The sequence below is a fragment of the Drosophila elegans genome, unplaced genomic scaffold, assembly GCF_018152505.1.
Source record: "Drosophila elegans isolate 14027-0461.03 unplaced genomic scaffold, ASM1815250v1 contig_814, whole genome shotgun sequence".
NCBI lineage: Eukaryota > Metazoa > Arthropoda > Insecta > Diptera > Drosophilidae > Drosophila > Drosophila elegans.
In genome coordinates this window covers 12158022-12183282 of record NW_024546167.1, presented here as the reverse complement: position 1 = coordinate 12183282, position 25261 = coordinate 12158022, and the positions used below count along the sequence as shown (strand labels likewise).

Genomic DNA, 25261 nt, shown 5'->3' with positions numbered 1-25261 from the left:
TATTTTCATCATCAATCTCAGCAGATTTATTTTATTAAATCCTTAAACTACTTCAAAAATGTCATTATAAAAAATTAAGTCTTTATTTTCATTTACACTCTATATTCTGTACGACCTGAATATAAGAGACCCACAATGTTTCATTAAATACTTTAATAAGACATAGCTCATTGGGGACCCCACAAAATCCAGCCTCGGTTGCTGCCTAATTATTTGGGTTTTTTCACCTGTCCGCCAAGGACAGTGACTCCCATAAAACACTACCAAGTGGGACCCAAACCGGTACAGGTATAAGCTCATAAAAGCCACACGCATAAATTTTATATGTCGCTCAAATCTCGGCAGATATAAAGAGACAAATCAGGACAGGGGGGGGGGTTCATTGCAAAAAATTCATGTAGCTCATGCAAATCCCAAACGTAAACGCCTGTCGTCTTCGTCCTGGGCAAAAGGTCCTTGGGCTGGCATAAAAAGGGACAGCCAGGGGAAGTGCTAAACCAGAGTCAAGTCCTTGCGCAAAAACAAAAAATAATAATATGAATGCGGAAAAAGCCCGAGAACATTTGCGAAATTACCTGACCACGCACACACAAGCTAGCCTGTATGAAAAAGATTCATTAATACAAGGCTGAGGTATACATTCAATTCCCCCGGCGCATTTGGCGCTCCATTCGGTCAGTAATGAGAGCAGAGCCTAATGGCAATGCCACCTAAAAACTGTGCTACAAAAGATGTGCCGCCGCATGATGTAGCATGTAGAATAATAATTTCGAGTGCTAGAATTATTCCCCCCTTCCCGAGCCATATGCATATTCATGCGGAACTGGACTACTGGCCATTCTGTTTTATTATTCTTCTACCACTTTGAACTACTTTTACACCAACTGTTGAGGCGGAAAATTGAAAAACATCTGCCGACGCTGGCCCGCTGAGAATTTAGTACAACAAAAGCAACCGAAAGCAAACGCGTTCTACATGCCACATGCAATATGCTACATGCACCGAAAATTAAGTCTCTTGACTTTTCATTAAAATATTGTAAAGAAATTTAATTTTTAACCAGCATTAGAATCATTTAATTGAATAATTTAATTTATTCTGCTGATTAAATGTAAAATCTATAATATATTTAAGGCACAAAGAAGTATTGATATTATTATTCCAGAATTTTATTCCTAGTGCACATACGTGCTGTGGTTGCCGTGAGGAATTCTCGTTCCCAATCCCACACTCGTTGGCCAAATGTGTAAATCAGCAAAAACGCAAATGCCACAACGCCAAGAAAAAGACATAGAATGCCCGCGGGGTGGGAGATGAGTTAAGATGGGTGGTGTGAGTGGCAGGGGTGCTTACAAGGCGGTTGCAACCGGGGAAAGAAAGCAACTAACATACAAAAGAAAACGACAAAAAGTAAAACTGAATCTAGACAAAGTGAAAGCGGAAATTAAAATTGCAATACAAAAGAGGGGAACCGACAAAGGCAAAGACAGACAGCGTTCGTAATGAAGAGTGTGTGTAAGCGTTAGAATGTGCAGAAGTGTGTGTTCGGGGTGTGTGTTTACATTAAGAATGCATTTGCCCACGGCCATGGAATGATATTGTCCACTGCCTTGCATAACTTAAGGACCTACTCTTATGATGAAAAGGCTTTAAAATTTCTTATAATAATTATTAAATATGTGTAATCCATTAACCCAGTTATTACTTTGTGTTAAGGTTAAGAAATTCTATTTGAAACATTTTATTTTAAGGGTCCACAATATTTTTCCTACCTATTTTACTGTGTGATTGTAGATAAATAAACTGCAAGTTAAGATTCTTAGCCAAGACTAGAGAAATTTCTTCTCTTGCATTTAATACCAACAGCAGATGCTCTCCTTTTAGCTAATAAATATCACGCACCATTTGCAACACGAGCTGCAAAAACTTTGATAACGGGCTGCTGCTAATGCGCTTTTCACATTCTTTTCCACATCTGTTGATGTCCAGCAACAGCCACGCCCACAAGGAACAATTACCAGGCTGGTAGCAAAACCAACAGAGTGCACTGCCAAAACGCATTAGCCACCGAACCAACCAGTTGAACTGTAGAATAATTACAATCGATCTGCCAGGGGGTCGGAGGTGCTTTTCAGGCAATCGCAGGAAGCGGCCAACTAGCCAACTGTCCATTCAACAGTCGACGGGCAGTCGACCTTTAACCCATCGCCCCCTCCCGTCAACTCCCCTGTCATTCAAACAAAGGTTCGTTACAGTGTATGAATGTCGGACAGCGTTTTGAAATCGGCTTACAGAGAAAAAAAATGTTTACAGCAATTTATGATTTTTTAAAAACAATTTATTAAGAATACAAACATGGCTAAATGAATAATGACTTCATTTTTGCAGCTAAAAGTAATTTTTGAATAAGCCTTTTGCAACTCTTCGATACTTGTTATAAAAGGTCGAGAAAGTAAGACAAAAATATGTAACAATATTTAAAGCACTAATATTAAATAAATTTATTATGTTTTTATGTCGCTAAGCAAAAAAAGGTAATATTTTTCACACACCATTTTTTGTTTCCCGCTTTTGTGAAGATTATTTCCCTCTGTGTTCTACCAACTCGACAGCAACTTGCAGCAGGAGGCAGCAGCAAAAACATCACAATGCCGCAGATGTGCAACACACACGGTCAATATCGAATGGACTCATGTGCGATGCGTCCAGGGGCGTGTTGGTGTTAGCCACAAAGCCCCACTCGGCTAGCAGCGGCAATAAAAGAAGAGTGTCTATCGAATCGCAGCTGTGGTAAAGTGACGCTGATGAGAGCTCCTGACCCCCTGACCCCCAACCTTCAATTCCTGCTGCCGCAGAAAGCAATTTGGATTGGACTGACTGACCCTGCTTAGATCACACGCAGTTCTCTGAGGTTGCGGATTTGGCTGCCATCAAATGCGTAATGGGATTTCTATGGAAAGATTTAAGAAATATTTGCCAACTCTTCTGAAATTTCTTATCGAGTACTTTGGGTTTTTGTTATATAACGGCAACGTCCTTGTAATAACCAGATGATCTTATTTATAAATACAAATATACCATATACATTTTAATACATTGCTGAAAAAATGTAATTTTGATTAGCCTAAACTCACAAAACTATTGGGTTTTTTATAAAGATTTGAAATTGCCATGACAGTCATCACATTTTTGATAACAATTGTAAGGACACTGGCAATGATTTCGTATTAAAAGAAAATTCATTACGAATCTTAACCCATTTATATTAAACATTTTGCCTTTTTTAGCATTCAAAATTTAAGCTTCAATCTTTAATCTTTAATCTTTATTTTTTTTTTCCTTTTCAAGCCCATCATTTCTATTTCGAAATAAAACTTCCATCTAGGCAGCAATTGCATCGAGCAATCGGGTCATTTGTGTAAGTGATAACAAAAGCTTGTAATCCGCAAAATCGATAAGACGCTTTGCCAGGACGAGACGGGCTTTTATTTGCTCCTTGACGAGGAGTGGGCACATAGTGGTCTCAATGGCCACCGATTACGGCGATGGGACTGGGTGGCAGCGATGAGGAAGAGGCAGGACCCAAATGGTCGGAGTGTGTGCTGAGCTGCTCGGTTTACATTATCAATCAAGCTGACTGACAATCGAAGGATACCTTTCGGCCATATTGAGAGTGACACAAGGCGAAGAATCTGGATGGGTCTTGTGTGTTCAGAGGACCTTGAACACGATCCTTTGTTTAGGCACGGCTTTTTATTGCGCAACTTTCTGTCCCAAATTCATGTGGCCTTCAAACCCACTCTCACACACACACACACGATTGCAGGATAGACAAATGTTCGCCGCTAAAGTTAAGTACAAGTTTTCAGCTTTTTATTGAGGTTCTGTGGCCATCCCCCAATGCCAAGAGCCCAGTGACAGGGTCGACTAAACGTCTACACAAACATGCCATACATTATTCCAAAATTAATGAAGACATATTGGCGGCTGTTGAGTGTGGGAGTGCTCGTTTAATGAAAATTGGTTGTAGTTCTTTTTTGGCACGCACTTTTCCCGCTACCGCCTGGAAAACTGCAGTGGCCAAACCCGAAATTATTATTTCCACTCTAGTCCTGGACAGCGAGCCATTTTTCTTGAACGAAAACGGGGGGACCGTGAAGTCTTTTCTCATCAACGCCAGTCACTCTGCCCATTTACGCTTTTTTTTTTAGCAAAAACATGCTCATGCACTAAAAAAAATATATAAGTAATAATATTCTATAAAACTTGGACGTACAAATACTTTAAAAAATTAAGCATACTTAACTCTAAATTCTATTATACCATCTATTATTTAGGCAATTTAATTTAGGGTTTTTAGAATTTTAGAGTTTTGTCAAAAGGCTTGTAATATATACATTCAAACTATGAAAAAGTTGGAGAATATTTTTCCCAGTGCTGGAGGTGTAGTTTGGGGTGGGCGTGGCTCCGTGCGTGCCCTGTGAAAGGAGAGCTGCCTCGTATAAAAGTGCTTCATTACTTTGCGCAACAGCTCGCGAGAATATAATGAATGGCAATAAACGTGTTTCACATTTTCTTTTTCGCTGCCACTCTGCCCGCTTTTTCCGATTTTAAAACAAAAAACATTTTCATTTTGCTGCTAGACATCTTTAGTGAATGGTCAAGAGAAAAATCCACGTCCGGTTTTTCTCCATCCACTGGCACTTAATGCAATCCTTTCAATAATTTGATATCAGCTGTTAATGCAGTGGCATGCCTGCCATAAACATGATTTCCACTCAATCCTACTTTTAAAATCCTGGACCGGATGCATTGCGAAAAATTACAGATAACTTTCCCTTTATTGAAGACCATGTCAATTGGTTCATTACTCGCAATGCATTTCCGGTAGCACTTTTTTCGGCGCCAGCTTAAGGTGGCTTTGAAGTCTAAAGCTCCTTTTCGCAATTTTCCAACGGATTAAACTGTGCACTTGGAATTGGGATTCATTAGTGCTTTTCTTTTTTTGAGGAAACACGAATCGGCACTTTTTTGAAAAGGTCACACAGTCGCTTGCCAAGCTCTTAGAAATTGGAAGTGCAAAAGAATTCTTTGGACAAAATAAGTGCAATTTGGCATTCGTTTGAGGTTTGCAAGCTTGGGAACAAGCAAAACTGGTTTTAGTTTTAGCTTACGTTTAGCCTTAGAAATGCAATCAACCGTTTAAGGAATCCAAATTTATTGATGCCATCAGAAAGAGTTGAAAAAGTTATTTTTTGATGCCAAGGTGATCTATAATGATGGATGACACTAACCAAATTAAAAATGTATGAATAGTTTTAAAAATGTATTAACCTTTATCTATGACTTGGTGGTAAGTGCTGCTTGGCTTTTATTAATTAATAATATAACTGACTCTAATTTACAAATATATATTTAGAAGGCTCTCAACTTACCGTATTCAGGTTGGTGATCTTGTCCAGTTCCACGGCCGTGCTGCCGCGATGGTGGTGCAGGTGGTGCAGATGGTGAGTTGTCAACATGTTGCTCGCGTGGCGGTTGCTGCTGCCGTTGGTGTTGCTCTTGCTGTTGTTGCTGCGGTGCCGGCTGTCGTAGCTGTTGCTGTTGCTGCCGCATTCAATCGAACATGGCTCACGGGTCACTGGGTATCTGCTATTCGTCCTCTGACTCGCGGCGAGCCATTTAGACAGCAAATGCAGACGGATGCACTTAGCTTCGCTTATTTCCAATCACATCACCTGGGTGCCTGACCATCTGCGGAAGCCGAACAAATGACGTAGAGTGAGATTGAGTGCGATTGAATTCGAATTGCATATATGCAAAATCGGGCGACACCGGAACGCGTTGACACGCTTTTCCGGAAACCGGGAATTGGGGAAATGGTAGGTGGAGAATTCGGATGCGGCATCGCCGATTTCCGGCACGTCACCCCACCATCGCCACAATCGATTCAGTCGGGGATTTTAGATTGCATTTTGCTGCCACACCGATCGATTTTCAGCCCCCAGCAAAAAACAACAATCGCCACGGATGCGACAGTTGGCAATCGCTGCTGACATTTTCGGCGTTAACACTTGATTTGGCTTTGAGTGGCGGAATTGGCTACTACGTGGCCACAAACTTGTGTCGACTTAACCACTGCCCTCAGCACTCTTCGATTCGCACAAATAAACAAGCAGTCAACAAAGGTCGAGCACGAGTCAAACGAACTGAAATTATATTCAACTCTTGGTGCAGCAGCAATATGCAAGACTACGGACGCTATAGTTCAGCCACGAGGGTTGTCCGAGACGTCATACGTATTTAGAGAATATTATTTTTATATTTTTGAAAGTTTTGAGTTATTATACATGTTTCTAAAAGTTTTGTTATATTATTTACCTGAACATAAATTTTTAAATTTTTTTTTACTTTAAGATATTTTTACCATTTATGTGCTGAAACTTGCACCTTATTAGTAATCTAGCTACCTCCGCCGCCTTCTGACCTTTGCTAGCCCTACTACTCCACAAAACGATGAAATTACATTAAAAGGAAAACAACTGAGCATAACTCAGCCCGCTGCATCAGCTGAAAGTCTGAAAGCCAGCACAGAAAAGCAATGCAAACAAATAACGTAGTCTAAGACCCAAGGTAAATTGTTTGCAATGGCGAGGAGATGAGACACCGAGGAGCGCAGAGATGAAGATGCCTGCCTGCAGTCCTTGTTTGACTTCTGCCAGTCAAGTCGCTCGATTTACCAGCACATATAGCTTTGAATAGGCTTCAGGCAAGAATTTTGAATAAATTTCTGGGAGTATCAAGTGAATTGGCATTAAAAGATTTGAGAACCTGAATAATATAATTACTTTCCATTAAATCGAATATTTTTCCCATGGATCGATGCATTAAAGACATTTATTTTTTTGAAAATAAGATAAAAAAATATAAATTAAAACAGCCCCAAATAAGTATTCAAAAATCTGGATAAATCATAAGATGTACATATATATATTTCTTTTTAATTTTCTAAGCCAATTATTAATGGACCATTTAACTGAGGCCGCTGTGATAATTTCAGAGCGGAAACAAAATTAATTTCCTGTTGGAAAATTAAATTTTCACACCTTCTGGCTCACAAAAGAGGCTTTGGCAAGCTGTGAGGCAACTAAATGTGATTCCACATTTATGCCTGGCCCACCGTAAATGCAACTGATAAGAGGTGTGTGATTGTTGGCTCAGAGTCGCACTTTTGCCGGAAGGATCCGCATTGTTTGCCATCGAGCGTGGAAGGACGAACTGCGTGCTGGGCATGGAAAAGCGCCTCATTAAGTCACGGCGCGTTGCAAAATATGCCGCGAAAGGATTAAGCGACGATGCCAGCGACGATGCTGGCGACAAAATGGCGTGCCGCCTATTAAAAGGATTTCATCTCCTTGCCCTCGTCTTTTCCTTATTCAAATGTTCATTCCTGTTGCTGCCGCTTGCTTCGCCGGCTAAGTGTAATTAAAAACTTAAATGGAGGAAGAAATGAAATGCGTTGCTTTTTGCATTTATGAAACATTAACGCAAATCTGAGTCAGACGAAGTTCTGTTTAATTGTCCGTGTGTGTCTTGTCCGATTTAAATCAATTTCTGCCACTGTGTCGTATACGCAATATTCAAGGCGTTTACTGCGCGGGCGAAAAGGATCTAAAATAGGAGGCGTTTTCGTTTGTATGTGGGAAATCCGCTACAACAGAATGCCATAATCAAGTGAAATAAAACCATTCTTAATGGCAGCCAGCCAGCGAAAGAGAGTGCATGTTCTCGCTGGCTGGGAATTAGCCCCTCAGTCTCGACACTCTGCTAGACATGGCAGAAACTCATTAGCTTTATTACACAGACACACTCTCCGGATAACAGGCTGAGTCCACATCCACCACAGGCCCAAGCATTCGTATTAACTATTCATGTCAGCACACACATTCCCAGCCACTCACACTTTCGCCAAAGACATTTGAATAATTTTGACATATGTGTGATTAATTCAAACATTTTTGGCAACTAATGCTGTCATTTTTTATGTGAGTACGACACCAAATTAGCACTTTATAAACACCAACTGGTTGAATAGCAAACCATTCTTGTTACGAATATGATATCTGAAATTTGAGCTTGAATTTAGAATGTTTAGACACTTAAGGCAAACTATTTAAGGGAAAATCTTTATAATATCCAACAAAATCTTTTTTATAATCAAGTTCATGGTCAAATACTCGAAAACTAGATTTGAAAGTTTATGCGAAAAAGTTGGTGTGTCTCAACCTAGTACAAGTTTTTGAAAAGTTTTGAAGGCAAGGGTATAAACAAATAAGTAGTTTAGGATGAAATTTGGCTTACCGGAAAACTATTTTAATAAAATTTAAGGCTATATAAATTAAGTTTTTCTGCAAAGAAAACGTCTTTCAAAAAGTATAGAATATACAAAAATAATGCTTTATATCACAATTTAATACTAGACTTTAAATCTGAGAAAATTCCATAAACGTGGAACAACAAATAAATTCCTCATAAGACTGAGTTACTTGTTTTTTGTGTGCCCAACGATTGTTAACCTTTGTGAGTCAGCCAAGTTCTATTCAAGTCCCCACAATGACTGCCTGATTGGGGCTTGGGCGATTAAAGACCCTGACAAAATGAAATTTATGGCACTCAGCCCACTTAAAGCTAAACGACAAGCGCTTTTTGCTCTCGCTCTGTGCATAAGGCCACCGAGTAAAATATGAAACAGAAATCAGGCAGCGACAATGAGCGGACAGGAGCAGAAAAGTGCACACAGCAAATAAAAGCGGCAATATAAAAGAGTCGCATGCCGGAAACGGCAAACGACAGTCGGCAGGGGGAAAAGTGGTAGAGAGTGGTTAAATGGGTGAATGTGGAAAAAATGGAAAAAGTGGAAAAAAGGGGGCTCAGAGCCTAATGCCAATGCCAAACACCGGATGCGGATGTGTGACACATGGCCAAGGGGCGACCTCCCCCGCCGACTGGCAACATACGCACAATGTCATTGTCGCTGGCTTTAAGTAGGCGACTTTATTAAGCCGAGGACACCGAGGAGCACCTCCAAAGTGGACAGAGCGCAGCACAACCAAATGACACACAAATGGGTACAGTGGAACTACAAATATAAAGTACCAATATATACATGATTATTTTTAAGCTGATGATTTGATATTTTTTATTTATTGTATATGTTTATTAAAATTACAGATATATAAGTTTAGATATATACACTAACTTAAAGCTAAGATCAAAGTGGACAGCAGTTTAAAATTATTAAACATCTTCTTATTGAAAGTAAAAAATTAATAGTGAAGTAAAAATAAAATATATTTTACAAGTCCTTGATAAATTTCTTTGCAGTTACATTTCTAAGCTAATAATTTGAAATTTTTTGTGTTGTGGTATTATTTGTTTCGGAAGTCTTTATTGTATCTTGATATTGAATATTTTAAAATAAACTGACCTGTTCTTATTATTACAACACTAAAAGTATAATTGTTTACTTTTGAATTCATGGCATATTAGCATTGTTATGTGTAAATAAAAGTCTGCCATAAAATCAGTTTACAGAAGTGGCTTGAACTTCCGACCAACCTGCAATTCCCAAGATGGCTGTATATTTTCCGCGCTTTACTTGAGTGAAATTCCCATTGTGCCTTGGTCGTGTGCGAAAAGAACAAACGGCATAATAGGCCGAAAGTACAGGACACCTGGGCACGTGTGGGTGGTCGGCTGTTGTTTTGAACGTCCTTGCCCCGACCCACCTGGCATAAAATTAAGCCACGGCGACACTCTTGTCGCCTGGCCGCGTCTTCGGCTTAAAGCAAAGGTCGTTTACGGCTGCACGGCCACAATTTGTTGCTTTTTGATATTTATTTAGACGCGTCGCATGGAAAATGAAAAGCGCAGAGCCGTGCCACGACATAAATCAAAAGCACAAGACGTCGGAAAAGCCGAAGGAAAAGCCGCAGCGGAAAAGGGAAACGCTGCGGCAACAATGGTAAGCGTTCAGGTGCAGAGTGCGACTTAAACTGGTTATTTATGGCAGGGCCAAGGGCGAAGAGTTGAGTCTGGGCCGCGCAGCTGGGATTCCCCGAATCAAAGTGAAAAAATAAGAAAGTTCGAGGGACCATGCCGCACGATAGTTTACGCAAATTTCAAAGGTTTCCTTTTTCAATTTTGAATGGTGAAGGTCTTTAATATTTTCAAATAATTTTCAATCAGTTGCATGATTTTCCTTTAACATTTTCTTAAAAGAATTGCCCCTTTAGGCACTGAAAAGTAGGCCATGACTTATGCCCTGGCTCCTTATAATTTTCAACTGGTTAAAGTCATTTTCCAGCCGAGTGCACCTAGCATAATCTGGAAAACAACGAAAAAATAAACTAAAGAATGGAGAGAAAGAACAAGGAGCCTCGGTCCTTTGGCCTAAATGGAAATGGCGACGACAGCGATAAATCGTCCGGTAACGAGAGTCCCTTTTCGACCAGATCGTCGAGCAGCTCCAGCGACACCAGCAGCGACAGTTCCGTCGAGAAGGAGCCGTCCAGTGAAGCGGAGAGCCTCTGCATTCCGAGCGGAAGCTATGATGTGAGTAACGGCTGACCAATTAGGACATATTAATCCCCCAATCAGATTATCACCAAGGCCCACCTGCAGCAGTTTGTGCAGAAAACCGACGCAAACGCCTCGCTGGACGATCAGGGCTGTGACTTGATGGCCAAAATAGCCGATGCCTTCGTTAATGACGTCTCTATGCGCATGGTCAAGTTGGCCAAGCATCGAAAGAGCCGAGTGGGCCTGCTGGACCTGGAGTTCGTCCTCAAGCGCGAGTACAACATGGAGTTTCCCAACGAACATAATGCCAATTAATAATGTAAAGCCTTGGAATTAGTACATAATATTTCAAACAAATCATTTTAAAGTCCTTTTGATGTATATACTTTTTAAAGTAAAAAAACTGTTAATAATAGGTCTTAAAGCCATTTAATAACAATAATTATTTTAAAGTCAAGCGTGAATACAACACGAGTTTTCCCAATTAATTACTTTTTTCCCCATAGCTTAAAAAAACACGCTAAGAAATATAAAAAAAAGTATACAAAAAACGAAGGTTACTTTTATGGCAAAAAAAATAAAAACAATTTGAAGCCTAAAAGAGGATAAATGCACAACCCATTCAGGTATCGAATAAGGGCGATGGAAAATTGCAAACCGGATCATGATTAAGCAATTAATAAATTCAATAGCCGCTGTCGAGAGCCCAACATGCATTCAATGGCCCCTACAAAACGGTCATCATGGTCTCGTCCTCTTGACTCTCGCCTTTTAGTCGGGAATTACTTAACATGAAGTTAAAGTGCCATAAAAATGCCAGAGCATATAATGCCACATCACACAGTTGCTGGAAAACACTCACATGCCCCCAGTTACACACATGAACAAGCATTGGGTTCCTTTTCAGGTCCTTTGCTTTTAAAAAAAGGAGAAAGCTAAGGCTGAAATTGCGAAAACGATTTTTTTTCATATTTTTCGCTCTGTGCCCGAAGAATAAAGAATACTTTTTCGCTGGCCATGGCCATGGGCACATTGAGGCAACGGAAAAAAGGCATAATTCTGAAGCTTCTCTCCGACTCTTTAACAAAGTTGTATTTATGTATTCGGAAGATGATACAACTTAAAGGACTTTATACTATGTATATTCGGTAGTGTTGATTTTCTTTTGGAATTTATTATGAATAGCTGAATTGAGTAGAAATTTACAAATGAAAGGCGAATGCGAATAATATTTATTTGGTGTTTAATCTGATAAGGAACAAAAATTAAAACTAAACAAAGCTTTTTTCATTGAAATTCAATAACAGTGATATTCAATAGTCCATAAAAACAGCGTATGAATATGTAAGCCACCTTTTAGTCCAAAACAAATGGAATTTATGAAAAATATGTTAAAACAAGAACTTAAAGCTCAACTTCATTGTCCGCTTCTCCTGCAATCTGCAATCTACCAATTGCAATTGGATTGGTAACAGATAATAACAATGCTATTGATATTCCGCTTATTCATGTTTAAAATATTTATTAAATATGAAATTAATGAGCAATTTGTTGTATTATTTATTAAACGTGAAATTAATGAGTAATTTGTTGAATTAAAGTTAATGCTAATTGATTGATTAAGCTATAGGATTTTTAAATAATTGAAAACAAATATAAATACTTTAATTACTTAATTAATTAATACAAGAATGGTCACTGCTTGCTAAGATGAATACAAACTTATTTGAAAGAAATTAAAGACTGTCAGTTGCATAGCAAACTTACTGAAAATAGAATCTGTACAATCGATGTTTGGCAAGGCCTATGATATTAAATCCCCGATTGATTATAACCCAAAATAGAAAATATTTCATTACATTTGGAGCAGCCCTCGAGGCAACCGCAAACGTTCGCAATCATAATCCAGGAACGACACATTGGGGCGCATTTAAACTGATTTCAGATTGGATCAGTGGGTGTTTTCGTCTGTGTGGGTAAGTATCCGTGTGTGTGGCTTTGTGTGTGTGTGTGTCACCATTACAACCGCAAGCCAGGAGGATATTCGCTTGCCGTATGTCTTGGCACGCACGCAGGAATATTGAAGCCGACGAGGATTTTGGGTAGGCAAAATTATAATGAATTTGTCGTGCATACATTCCCCTCGATGCGTGACTCTCTGCCACGCCCCCTCCATTTCGGCCCGATTTGGTTTAGTTACGAGGAGATAAGCAGTTAAGTATCTTGGTCCCGACATCCCAACATTGGAACATGAAATGTCGACGGTTTGGAAATCGTGCCCATGAAATAAATACCAGTTCTCGATGGTGTTCCGGATGATGTTGTTGTTAGATAAATTGAATTAAAGTGAAATCAGTCGCCGCTGGCCGCAATAAATTAATGAAAATGTAGTAGCTAGGCGACAGAATAAAATATGAGGCATGGGCAAAAGTGCGACAGTCAAATTGAGTTATCAGCATAAATCAAAGGCAGTATTTGTTTAATCATTGGTCCTGCCGCCTGACCAAACTTGCAAATTAATTTGAATTAAGCTCCCTAATGGGTAAATAAATGCAGCCGCCGCCTTTGCAGCTTAAAAGTTTACAGCAGCGAAAATTCCTTTTTAATTAAATTCAAGTGTTGGACGACCCTTTCTGCATGTCAAACACGTGGAAAAGGAAACTTCCGCTTTCCTCCGCCTTTGAGCGAGTCATTTTCAAAGAAATTCACAAGTTATTCATGGCAACTTTGGGGGCTGGGGAAAAACTTGAGCTTGAGTGATATGTTACCAAAGAGTTGTCGCTGAGTCTGGCCAAAAAAAATTGTTCTCTGGTTTCGGGCCAAGGTCAATGGGTTGCTGCATTCCAAACCTTTAGCCTAGAAGCGTTTTTGGCACAGGACCAGAAAAAAGAGAGCAATCAAAGCCACTTGATTACCATTTGTGGAGTTGCCCAACTCACTTGCCGATGAATCAAGTTAATGAACTAACTGAATTGGAAAAGTTTTGAACTTTTCGACTTCGGCTTAAGGATACGAGTATTTGACGTTATTCTTGATGGTTTGACTTTTGCAATGAAAACAATTGGGCTGAACCCGAAATTAAAGTGCCTTTTATGTGTATTTAACTTGAATTACATATTAATATTTATCTTTATCATAATCTGGTGGAGTTGAGTCCGATGTTTTCAGAATCTTCTCAAAGTCGTTTAAGTTAATTAAAATATAATTTTAATTTTAATAATGGTAAAAGTAATGGACTCATCAAGTTTAATGAGTGTATTTAAATGCAAATCAAAACTTGTGAAAGGGTTTCACTTCAGTGAACTAACTTCAAATAAAAATAAAGACCTTACCAAGGTTTTTTCTTTACCAACTTCCCTTAACCCCGGCGGTATTATTTACGACTTAAGCATCCACCTCTGATATCAACCATAAAACATGTTCTAACGCTTTTCATAAGTTTGTCACGTCCAATTTCCGCTGCGACCTTCGATGGCTTCGATGAGGAGTATTTAGTTTAATGCATTGCAATAAATTTAATGCATACTCAAAATACACTTTAAATCACAAATCCAGCGCATTTCGACCAGCTCAATGATGGCCAATCCCAGACATTTTTGAAATGACGCTTAAATCTGCTTTTATGACCCCAATGGCAAAGTCAACATAATGCCAAGCTGAGGGCTGAAAAGCAACCCCCACGGTCGTACAGAAATGTTTAGCCAATTTATTTATGCGAGTAAGGGACATCAAATTGAAGACTAACATGAATAAAATTGTGATAAATACACATTTAATGGCGCACAAATGTGATTTGAAAATGTATTAAAACTAATTGCACTGCAATGTGCAATTGTGGCAAACTGTCATCTGTCACGGAAATTGAAGTGTTTGCGTAGCAAATCAGGGACATTGGCAAAGCGAATGCGGCTCCTTGGCAGTAACCCCATTACCACTAAGTGCCATTGCAGCCGGGCCAAGAAAAATTACCTGCTCGAGGGGATGGTTGAGGGGGAAGGGGGGCGGACCGGGTGCGCACTGTGGAGTGTTTACCTCAAAATTTCGAAAGGCTTCTTCTGATTCGTTCTAAGGATGCAATCAATCTTACGAAGCCATTGAGCGAGCTTTTGAAAACAAACATTGCTGATTTACAATAGAGCAAATACAAATACAAAAGTACACAACAAAACATCTTCAGTTAACGGCTTTAAATGTGGTGATTTGCTATTGCTTATTGTTTTTCGGTACTTTACGACCAATACTATTATTTTTTAAATGTGTTTTTAAGTAAAATACTAAAGATTAAAATTAAAAATAATTAACTGTGGCAAAAAGCCTACTGGCTTTCTTGTTTAGTTAATCCTTTACCAACGTTACCCCCACTTCGAGCGCATAGAGCCCATGGTACTTCATGGCTTGTGTTTGCATTTGCATTTCATTAAAACACAGGCAGGTAAACAAGTTGCCGCCCATGGCACTCACTCACTCACTTTGGCGTGGCTCAACCTCAACCTCAACCTGTGAACGACCGTACCCGCGACTACGACTACGACTAAGGCGGATGATGATGGCGGTGATGATGACGCTACGAGGATGAGTATGAGCATGAAGATGAGGACTACGGGCATTGGTAGCGCGCTGTTGTTTCAGCTTTCAGCTAATGGCATTGAGGGCCGAATGACAGTAGGTCTATACTGCCCTCAAGGAGCAAACGGGGGGCGTGGCAAGTGCACTGCAATTGCAGACGAGTGGATTTCAAGGCGCCCACTGATTGCACGCGGAACGTGACACGCCCACGGGCATTACAATAAGTATACACCCGGTGTGTTTCAATTAGTTTGCGTTACGGCCGAATAAACACGTTAAAAGTGCGTGTAAACAAACAGCGAATGGGGAAATGGGAAAGGGGTAGGGGTATGAAAATACCAAAAGATAATGACGCCATGTCCAAGGGCAAACAATAAAAGCGTCGCCCAAATTGGGCTGCCATATTAAACGAACCTGACCACCTTGTTCGGCCGGCAAACAAACAAACTGTCACTTGTCACTGGCGAACCCCCCGTTTTTATTTTCCCCCGGGAAGGAAGGGGAAACGGGGGCATCTGGCCAGATAATTTTCTTTGTTTTCCGCCAAATGTTTTCGTTCTTTATCCGCCAGTTTTCCGCCTATTTTATCACGTTTTTGCCTCCTTTTTATTTTGTATCCCCTGTTTACTTTTCACGGGCTCGGAAACTCAGCAGACAGGTAGCAATATGCAAATCAAACAGAGGGGAAATGGCGTTGACAAACGCCGCAGAAAAAATAAGCATGAGAGCAGGAAGAGGAAAGTCACATCCATCGGCATGGAATTCACGTGCATCCCAAGTGCCCCAGGGAAATTCAAGCAGCAGCAGAAAGAACTTCCCTAATGCAATCCGCCCTGAATTCCGGCTTATGACAGCTTGAATGTCGAACTACGTGTCGGCTCGTTTCGCTTCTGGTGAAATTTAAATACGTCACAGGTCGGATCCGATTTGAATTTATTTAATTTGCATTTGTTAAGGAGTTCCAGGCTTTTCTTCGAATTGTTTCGAGGCCCTGCCTTAATATTTATGTTATATTTTGTATTGTTATTTCATTTCATATAATTGATTGGGTTAAAAGAAATAATAGAATTTTTTGTTTTGGAATTTAAATATTTATTTTCCAGTGGTGTCAAGGGTTGGTATTTGGAAAACCAGACTTTATTTAAATTAATAAATTCTATAACTTTAATTCTTCACCCAGAAACATGTTGCGAAATAATTTTAATTCGTTTCCTTACATTTAAGAAATGCTGATACATCAAACATCTGAAACACTCTTAGGTTTTTCGGTCTCTTAATGCTGTTTTTCACTCTGCCTTCTAAACTATTTTATTAGTTTTGTTATTAGTGTGATAGTAAATATAATTTACTGTTAATATACATTTGTTGAATTTATTTTTTGTTTAACATCTTCTAGGCAGTAAATAGGCTTACATTGAAGTTCCTTCCCAGTGTGATTATGGCTTTTCACATAGTGATCGAGCAACGTCGATTGCCCAGTTTAATTATTGACACATTATCTGATTGTCAGCTCACGCACGAAAGCCGCAACAGGGACCACTGACCATTATTGAGTCAATGCAGGCAGTAGGTTTGGCCGTATCGCGTATACGCCATGTGGCTCGAATCGAAAACCGAACGCAACTCGCTTCACATGCGCGCGCTTTGTGGGCCGCGTGCTCTCGCCTCGACGTCTGTTGTTGGACTAAAAACCAGAACACCTACCAGTCAGAGGCTGATGCTGTTGGCCAACTCAACCGCTAACATACGCTCGGCAGCAACAGCTGCTCTGTTAACTGCTCTCCTGGCCATTCATTCATAATTGTTTTGAGTGGAATTGTGTGTTGGCCTGATGTTTATTTCTTCCCTGCGGGAATACAGAGAAAAAAGTGAGACATAAAAATGTTTTGGGGGGCTTTAAGTTCTGAGAAACTTCAACATTTGTGGCTAATTAGGTAAAATGGTCCTTATCTTTCTATTTATTGTGTGATAAGTGCTACTTACAGATTTTAAGATACACTACTACTTGTCTTGAATTTTATTAAACATTTTAAAACGCTGAATTGTTGATACAAAGTATTCTTACCATTAAAAGGACTGCATATCCTTAGCACATAAAAGCTTGATGAGTTGGAAAAGTGTAAAAATTGTGGCATATTTTTAAATTATAATAAACGGTTGAACTTTCTTGAATATTTTATCTTAAATATATTCACAAATTGTCATAATATTTTAACAACGTTTCTTATCTTTGAATTCATAAATAGTTTGCTCATCAAAACAAGCAAATAAAAGCATTACAGTTCTCAAATTGGCTAAGATTCGTTTAAGTTATGAGCATTGGATTTGGAATTGGAAAGCTAAAAATGGTATGCAAAGCTGGGCATGTCAATGTAACTGATATTGTTATGTATTTTTCTCTGTGCCAGATTGTTTTGTTGGCAGGACGAAAAATCAATTTGGCTAAGCCGAATGCGACGCTGGGGAGCAACTGAGTTAGCGTCATTCCCGCCACGTGCCTCGCAAATGTTAATGAGCCTGCGTGCCATAGTCTTTATTTTTATTATGCCCCACTACGATTTCTATGAATACATGGCCGTGCGCACTTATATACGTACAATGTACATGTGTATGCAAAAAAGGGAAATGTTGACCTTTCCCGCGCTGTCAATGCTGGCCAGAAAAGCATAACAAACAAATGCGCGTGAAATGTCAAAATCACTGTCTGCCAGGCCAGTAGGAAAAGAGTGGAAAATGGGAAAAATGGGAAAAATGGGAAGAATGGGAAAAGGAAGTGGAAACTGCGAAAGAAAGATGACGACGCATAAGCGAAAAAACAAACAAAATGCTTGGGGCGAGGGCAATCAAGAAAAATTTCTCCAGCAAATAGCATGGCAAATACAAATACAAACACCAGCAACAACCACAGCCAACTCAAGTGGTTGCATGTGGAGATTGTGGGTATTGTGGGGCAGGAGCACGAGTCAATGATGAGGCAGCCCATAAACACACACATGCTAGCCATCAGCATCCTTAACAAGGCTCAAGTGAATTATAAAAAATAAATGCTCCAGTGAATTGGACTCTTTGAAACCCGATATGCGGCAGTTGCCACCACAACCTCAAAGCTGATTTATTGTCTTTATTTTAAAAAGTATTTTTTCGGTTTTTTGAACCTTATCAAAAAACACAGTTTAATCTTTAAAAAACATGGGCAAGTAAAATTACTTTTCAAAAAGAATAAATAATGGTAATCGGTTATTAAAAAAGGTTTGTACCTTATATATAGTCAAAAGATTCTTTACCTACCTATTTAAAGCTCAAAAAAGAAAGTTGAAGCCAAGTTTTCAGATATATATATACTAAATGATGGCTTGCTGTTTTAGCTTTAAAAAGGAATCGCCATAACAACGGATTAAGTCTGCGAAATTGTCTGAATGCTCTTTTAAAGTAAATAAAAAAGTTATTGATAATAAGGACACGCACTGCTTTAACTCGAAGTGCTCTTTGGCTGAAGTCCAGTGGAGAAGTGGCTGTATTTGTTGGCCAAATGCTTGTGGACTGTAACCGAATGTTCCATTTTTATTTTTCGTAGCAATTGCCGGGGGGGGCAAGTGAAAACCGCTGGTAGCTTGTGTGCGGTTTTGTTAGTTCTTCGTTTTATAGTGTGGCCAACAGTCTGTGTGCTGACATTTCGAAGCATAACGCCAGGAGACTAGATACCGAATGTTAAGGGCTTAGAGCCCAGAGCAACAAACTCAGAATTAGCCGCAAGTGGGGCCCTCCTGCTGTGGCACATGTGGCAAGAGCAATTGCTTTACTTGGAATGCAACGTTCTGTAGCCACACTTTGTCAATTTGTCGTCACCCCGCCACTCCGAAAGGTAAACTTGCTAGTGGAAAAATAATGTACAACCTTTGCGGTGCCTGACTTTTATTTCCCCATTAAGGGCAACTTTTTAATTAGTTAAAGTTTATCGGAAAATTTGCATGAGCAAACTTTGTCTGGCGCAACGCTGCGTATACTTTACATTTGCCGTCTATCCGAATTGCATTGTGTGCAGAAATCAATGGAATTCTGATTCAAACGAAATACAAAGATGTCGAGACCTTACTCGCATGACATAACAATGATATAAAACGAAGGCTTAGCAGAATGCTCAAAGCTGTCACAAGCAAATTATTTTTGCCACTGGAGTGCATCATTTAAAGGAGGTCAATTTACGCAACAGCGCATAACAATGCTGCAGTCGAAATCATTCAGTTTAGTTTAATTTTCTTCCACAAGTCAGAGTTAGCCTTGGCTTTGGTCGTAAGTCCCAATTAATTGCATGCAACTCGGCAACTTAAAGCCCTCGGTCTTCAAGTGTTTTGCATTTAGAGGGTCTGCGCTGGCTTTGGGGGGATATTCGCACATTTATGTGGCACTGCTAGATCCGAAAATGTAAATGCGATGCAGGCGACAAAATACGCTCCACTGCGCTCCCTATTCCTTCCATTTTCGGGGGGGTTTTATTTTATTTTTTGGTCCTGAACTCTAATGAGCATTTAAGCTTGCGGCTTGCGTTTTTTTTCATTTTTCTACTGCTGGTGCATTTGCATAAATTTGGAATTTTCAAATGGCCCGGGTAGAAAACAAATTTCTGCTTTTAATTTAATTGATTTGCATTCTAAATGAATTTCGAACAAAGCAGCGCTAATTTTTGGCTGTAGTACGCTCTCCATTCAGTTTTTATTTGGCATCCAATTCCATTTCTGGCCAATGTCGGACAAACAAATCCCCCCGTGTTTTCCTTTTGATTTTTTGATTAGTTTTTCATTGATTTATGGGCCATGTTTTATTGAATTCGAACCGCCCATGTCCCTGGCCTCAAATTGCACGCACTTTAATCTGGCCAAATGTTTGCGCTCCCTTCGTTGCCAATTTTGGTTTTCGTTTTTGTTTTTCGCCCCTTACGTCGCTGCCTGTTTGTTTGTATCTCATTCTGGGCCATTTAATGCGTATACGCAATATCTGGAGGAATTCGTTGTTGGCCGCAACGGAAGCGCTAAGGCAAACATAAAAACAAACAGCACTCTTAATCGTGTATAAATGTTTATGCTCGTGTGTTGGCATAGTTTTATGTCTCAACTGAAGCGTTTGCCAGGCAAATAAAAATAATCAGCAAGTCAATATCCCGATGGGCAGCGGAAGAAACGCTTAAATCTTCTGCCTGTCTATTTTCGTGCACTTCATTATCGAGTTTGTTCTATTTTTTCTTAGCCCGGTCCGATGATGATGAAGTGTCTCGATTTGCGGAATCAATCCATTATTGCTTAATAATGGAAAAGCGCTTAGTTAATTGTGCATCACACATGGTAACCGTTTGGTAGAAATTGATTTGCGACACGTGCAGAAATCGAATTATGCCCACATAATTCACTCGATTATTTCCTGCTCTCAATTAATTTCCAACCTGGTAGAGTGTCAAATGATTGTGTATTTATTGATTGGACCGTTTTGCTATTGCAGACTTACCTAAGTTATTTATTAGTGCATTTATGTTCTATACATTTTTTTGTCGTTTTCAATGGCCCACTCCTCAGCTCAATAAATCAATGTCTATCTTAGATGCCGTTTCGTTTAAATTTGGTTTATTTGCCACAAGGTTGTTTGTCATTAATCAACAGAACATATATTTTGGGGAACGGTTTTGGGCTTGCATTTTAAAAATGTAATTTTCAGGTTTATTATTTAAGCTTCAATGTTTTTATATGTGTTATGGGATGGAAATTTGAATGCAAGTTAGAAAGCCATATTCATCAAAGAACTTTAACGATAACGATAACTTTGACAATACAATTATTATAGGGTATACATACATAAAATCAGCGCCTGAAGCGATTCATAACCATAGTTTTGAAAGCGATTTCTTGAGATTGAGCCTCACATTTATCAGCCATAGATAAATTTCGGTTGGCCTCCGAATTCTCCATTTTGTGAGATTAAATCTTTACTTTATTTCTCTTTTTTCAATGAAAATGTGATTGCATTGTTGCCACACAACCGACTGACTTCCTATTAAAAGTATTTTTTTATTCAATTCCACTGTTCCTATTTCAACGTTTGCCAATGGAAGTTTACCGACGATCTGGCAACGTCAACCTTACCAGCCACGCGGTTTTGGCAAGTTTTCTTTTTTTTGCTTATTGTCTGCATTTTTAATTGAAAAGTAATTGTTAATCTTTGAAAGCAACATTTACTTAGCATGATGTCCGGAAGCTTAAAGAGATCCGTCTCGCTTGGCAGTAAAAGTAAGTAAATTAATTAATCTGCTGAGGATCTAAACCAATATTCCTGATAGCCGCCCCAGATCCGATGGATCGGTTTCTGGAGCGGCACCTTCTCTTCCGGAAGCACATTGTGTTGGACTCCTCCAGCTTGTTCCGCGCGATTGCCGAGCAGGTGTACGACACCCAGATGCTGCACCACGAGGTGCGCATGGAGTGCGTTCGCTATATGTTCCGCAAGAGGGTCTCCTTCCGGAATTTTGTGGAGGGGGACTACGACGAGTACCTGTTGCAGCTGGAGAAGCCCAGGACGGCGGGCACCTTGCTGGAACTGCGCGTATTGTGCCACCTGTACCGCCGCAATGTCGTCCTCCACAAACCCTTCGATCTGGGCCAGCTGCTCATCTTCGGCGATAGTTACCCGGAGACCCTACGCATTTTCGTGGACCGTCACGGACACTTTGACTCCGTACTGACCATGTCGGAGATTGAGACGGCAGCCGTTTGCCAGGCCGTGGCCTTCAAGATGCTCTACGAGCGGATCTTTTGCCTGCCGGACGTCAGTCTCGCCGTGGATTGGATGCTCTACCCGGAGACCTTTAAGTGGGGCACCGACCTGGAGTTCGATCGGCGCGCCAATGTCATCCGTTTGGTGTGCAGCAACGGCCGAAGTTACCAGCTGGATCGCCCCGAGCACACACGGTGCGTCCTGAAGAACTACCAGGAGTGCCCGTTCCACAATCAGAAGCTGGAGCTCCACGAGGAGAACTTTCGCTCCATGCCCGTGTCCTGCATGCGGCGCATCTTCGAACATCATTGCCTGCCCTTCTGCTTCACGGTAGCCAAGTCATTGAATCCCTATATGTATCGCAATGTGGAGCTCAGCTGCCTGATTGCAGCTCGTCGTGAGGCGAAAGCCCTGAATATCTACACCGGCGACTACGACTTCAAAGTGGGGGCCAAGTGCCAAGTGGCGTTGGACGCAAACCTGCACTGCGAGCTGAGCATTTGCCATATCCAGGCCATCGATAAGGACAACTCTGCATGCGAGGTGTTCGTCGAGGGGCAGGGTAAACTTCTGACCGTGCCCTACGACAGCCTTCATCCCCTGCCGCCAAGTGAGTTCAAGCCTTGGGATCGGGATCCCAAAAGACGATCCAAGCTGCCAGGTCTCCTCAAAATGAGCACCATGAAGCGCCAGTTTCTGCAGCTGGAGAACGCATCCAACTCAAAGTTTCGTTGTCAGGACAACAAGCCACATCAGGACTTCAAAAACGGGGTTCCGGCTGACAATAAGATATCGGAAGTGTTGCCAACCCAATATCCACCACTGATTCGGCCACCACCTGTACAAGATAATCAATTGGTATCTTTACCCGAATCAACGCCAAAATCTCAGTTCCGCATGTTGCCACCAATGGCCATTCGTCGTCCGGTTTTTGTACCGCCTTCTTTTGTGCCTCCTGGAATGATGCAACATGACCAGAGATTTATACAGCTCCATCGTCTGATGATTCGACCTCCCGGTCCCGTCTTTTTTGTAGCCCCACCAGGGTCCAGTCCTCCGCCTGGAATGCTGCCCGTTCTCATCGGCAATTCGCCTTTGATGATCCAGTTAGCTAATGATACTAACCCGCCTCCTGCAGAGTTTTAAATTATTTATACATTTTGCTCAACTGTACTTTTTTCAATCACCATTATATAATATTTCCATATTTCCAAACAAATAACTTCCAAATGCATGCATGTTTATAAACTCAAATTAAAGACTTAATTTTAATGTCATTTAAAGTTCTTTAATAAATAATAAATAAGCAAATGTTGCTCAAAGTTAATTTTTATTTGTTTTTAAATGCTTTTTTTATAGAACAGAGCACAGTTTATTTCCTTTTTAAATAAACACAAATATCAATGAAGTAATCTAAAGCTTAATGATAAAATATGTACTTTGTATAAGACGATATAATGGATATAAATGAAAGGCAAGCTTGGTAAACAAAATATAAATGTTGCTTGATTAAATATCTCAATTATATTCATTTGAAAAACAGTTTTAGTTTTTGATTACGAGCAATAATTTACTGATGGCCTATAGTATAAATTTTGTAAGTTGTATACTTTATAAGTAACTTAACTGGCTATATATATAAATCGAATTCGAAGTGTTTATGCGATCAGGCGACTTTGCAGGTTCTTGTTGATGTTTTCCACCATGTCGAAGGCATCGATGATCATCTGGGCCTCGCCCTGGGCCCTTTCGCTCATCTGCTCCAGACTTTTGCGCAGCTCCTTGTGCTCGCCGGTGGAGTCTCGCTGCTCGGCCTTCTGGTACAGACTTGTGCGCGCGAAGAGGGCGGTGGAGGTGCCGTGCTCCGGATGCTTGTCCAGATCCTCGGGCAGGGGGAAGTCAATGTCGAAGGGGAACCGGCGCAGCTCCTCGAACTTGGCCGCCTGGACCTCTTTGTCCTGGCCATAGCTGATGACCACGGCCTGCAGGACGACGTCGCTGACCGGGGGCTGGATGTAGGCGATCACGTCCTTGAAGAGATTCTCCTTGCGCCACACCGTCTGCCTGTACTGCACCACCTGGTAGACCACCGTCTCCGGCTCCGGGCTGTACTGCACCAGCATCCAGGTGTCGTCGGTCATGGCCTCCGGTTCGGTGGCCAAGTTGTCATCGAAGGCGAGGTCAAAGCTGCGCGCTTTCAGGTGCAGCAGCATCTTCTCCATGTAATCCCGCTGCTCGTAGGCGTACAGCACATGGGCAATACATCCGGGAGCCAGGCTCACCAGGGGATTGCCCTTCAGCTCGGGCTTGGTGCTCATCCACATCACTTTGTTGGGGGAGACCAGTTTCTGGACGAGTCGATCGCCTCCGCCCGCCTCATCGCTTTCGGTGTATTGCACCAGCAGTTGTTGGGCACTGGCGTCCTCGCGCTCCTCCCTGCTCATGGAGAGCAGGGCGGCGTCCACCAGACGCCTCTCGTCCGCCGCCAGGATGAGCTTGGCCTCCACCACCATGCCATTGACCCGGAACTCCACGAAGCGGCTTATGTACTTGTCCGACACATCGGATTCCAGCAGCTCCATGGAGTGGAGCACGCAGAGCCGTCTCCGGCCATTCGGTTTCCCACTCGTCATCGAGCCATCGTCCACTTCGGCCAGGAACCAGGACAACCGAGTGGCTGCCAAAGGACCATTGGCACTAGCGGCACAATTAGCGGAGTCATCCAGTCCACTGTCGTTGCTGATGTTGCTCATGATAATGTAGGTTTATTATTGAGTATCTATAATCTTCAAAGTTAATTTTATTTTGTAAATAAAATTCAAGTCTTAAAGTTTATCCTTTATCTTGATGGTTTGGATATGTTGATTACTGCAATGTTCTTGGCAAACTGATGCCTTTTCGCCCGCTGCCAGATATTTTATAGGTCCTAACATATTTTACCTGCCTTAAATATATATCTTTCCTGGACTTTTATGATCTATGCCAGCTGCCTGGGAGGAGGGATTAATCCAAGGGCTAGCCATGGCTGGGATTATTCTAATTGAGAATTACCTGCTGATTGTGCGGATTTTCCCAATATGCAGCTGTTGAGTAAGTGGCCATAAATGCGAATTGCAAATGTGCTGCATTTTTGGGAAAGAGTAAAATATGCTTGCCTTTAAAAGGTTGAAATATATATTAAATTTTGTAAAATATCTTTGATTTGCTTCGTAGTCTTAAAAAATTATATAATTAATATGAATCTACTAACAGTTTATAAAATAAGTAAAGAATATAAAGGGTCTCCTAACTTTTAAAAGGTCAATAAAGTAAAACCCAAAATCTAAAGTAAATGATATTGTCAAAAATAGAAGATAAG

At 40.7% G+C, this 25261-nt stretch overlaps 4 protein-coding genes across 9 annotated transcripts in view; 2 read left to right on the top strand and 2 right to left on the bottom strand.

Annotated features, from left to right (window-relative positions):
- The window catches only part of LOC108139081, a 28385-nt gene extending 11568 nt beyond the window's left edge, over positions 1-16817 (bottom strand). The window contains exons 1-3 of one of the 3 annotated variants that reach the window (XR_001774155.1): positions 16561-16817; positions 16365-16450; positions 5436-5754 (exon numbers count right to left, since the gene is read on the bottom strand). Coding sequence is in view for 1 of the 3 variants with exons in the window: in XM_017261705.1 (XP_017117194.1) it covers positions 5436-5522 (87 nt within the window). In the remaining 2 variants the exon portion in view is untranslated. Of the gene's footprint in view, positions 1-5435; positions 5755-16364; positions 16451-16560 lie in introns of those variants that run through there. The other 2 variants (XR_001774154.1, XM_017261705.1) reach the window with 2 other exon arrangements.
- Positions 10402-11033, top strand: LOC108139082 (transcription initiation factor TFIID subunit 12). Of its 3 annotated transcripts, none has more exons than XM_017261708.2 (2): positions 10402-10614; positions 10687-11033. In XM_017261708.2, exons 1-2 carry the CDS (start codon positions 10417-10419, stop codon positions 10894-10896), a joined length of 408 nt encoding a protein of 135 aa, XP_017117197.1. In that variant the 5' UTR covers positions 10402-10416; the 3' UTR covers positions 10897-11033. The 3 variants fall into 3 exon arrangements, with proteins under 3 accessions (XP_017117197.1, XP_017117196.1, XP_017117195.1); XM_017261707.2 differs by having other exon boundaries at positions 10684-11033; XM_017261706.2 differs by having other exon boundaries at positions 10660-11033.
- A 4471-nt stretch (positions 16818-21288) lies between the features above and the next one.
- LOC108138679 (protein ovarian tumor locus) lies at positions 21289-23132 on the top strand. Of its 2 annotated transcripts, none has more exons than XM_041710366.1 (2): positions 21289-21419; positions 21479-23132. In XM_041710366.1, the coding sequence occupies exons 1-2, from the start codon at positions 21374-21376 to the stop codon at positions 23047-23049; spliced, it is 1617 nt and encodes a 538-aa protein (XP_041566300.1). In that variant the 5' UTR covers positions 21289-21373; the 3' UTR covers positions 23050-23132. The 2 variants fall into 2 exon arrangements, with proteins under 2 accessions (XP_041566300.1, XP_017116515.1); XM_017261026.2 differs by having other exon boundaries at positions 21470-23131.
- A 429-nt stretch (positions 23133-23561) lies between these two features.
- On the bottom strand, positions 23562-24656 carry LOC108138621 (early boundary activity protein 3). Its single transcript, XM_017260910.1, has one exon. The coding sequence runs from the start codon at positions 24654-24656 to the stop codon at positions 23562-23564; it is 1095 nt and encodes a 364-aa protein (XP_017116399.1).
- Positions 24657-25261: the final 605 nt, after the last annotated feature.

What these genes read in the sequence shown, in the direction of transcription:
- LOC108139082 (XM_017261706.2), top strand. Translation starts at nt 10,417, where the DNA reads ATGGAGAGAAAGAACAAGGAGCCTCGGTCCTTTGGCCTAAATGGAAAT. An exon ending in TTCCGAGCGGAAGCTATGAT is followed by an intron (nt 10,615 to 10,659) that starts GTGAGTAACGGC and finishes TCCCCCAATCAG; the next exon opens with ATTATCACCAAGGCCCACCT.
- LOC108138679 (XM_017261026.2), top strand. Translation starts at nt 21,374, where the DNA reads ATGATGTCCGGAAGCTTAAAGAGATCCGTCTCGCTTGGCAGTAAAA. An exon ending in CGTCTCGCTTGGCAGTAAAA is followed by an intron (nt 21,420 to 21,469) that starts GTAAGTAAATTA and finishes TATTCCTGATAG; the next exon opens with CCGCCCCAGATCCGATGGAT.
- LOC108138621 (XM_017260910.1), bottom strand. Translation starts at nt 24,656, where the DNA reads ATGAGCAACATCAGCAACGACAGTGGACTGGATGACTCCGCTAATTGT.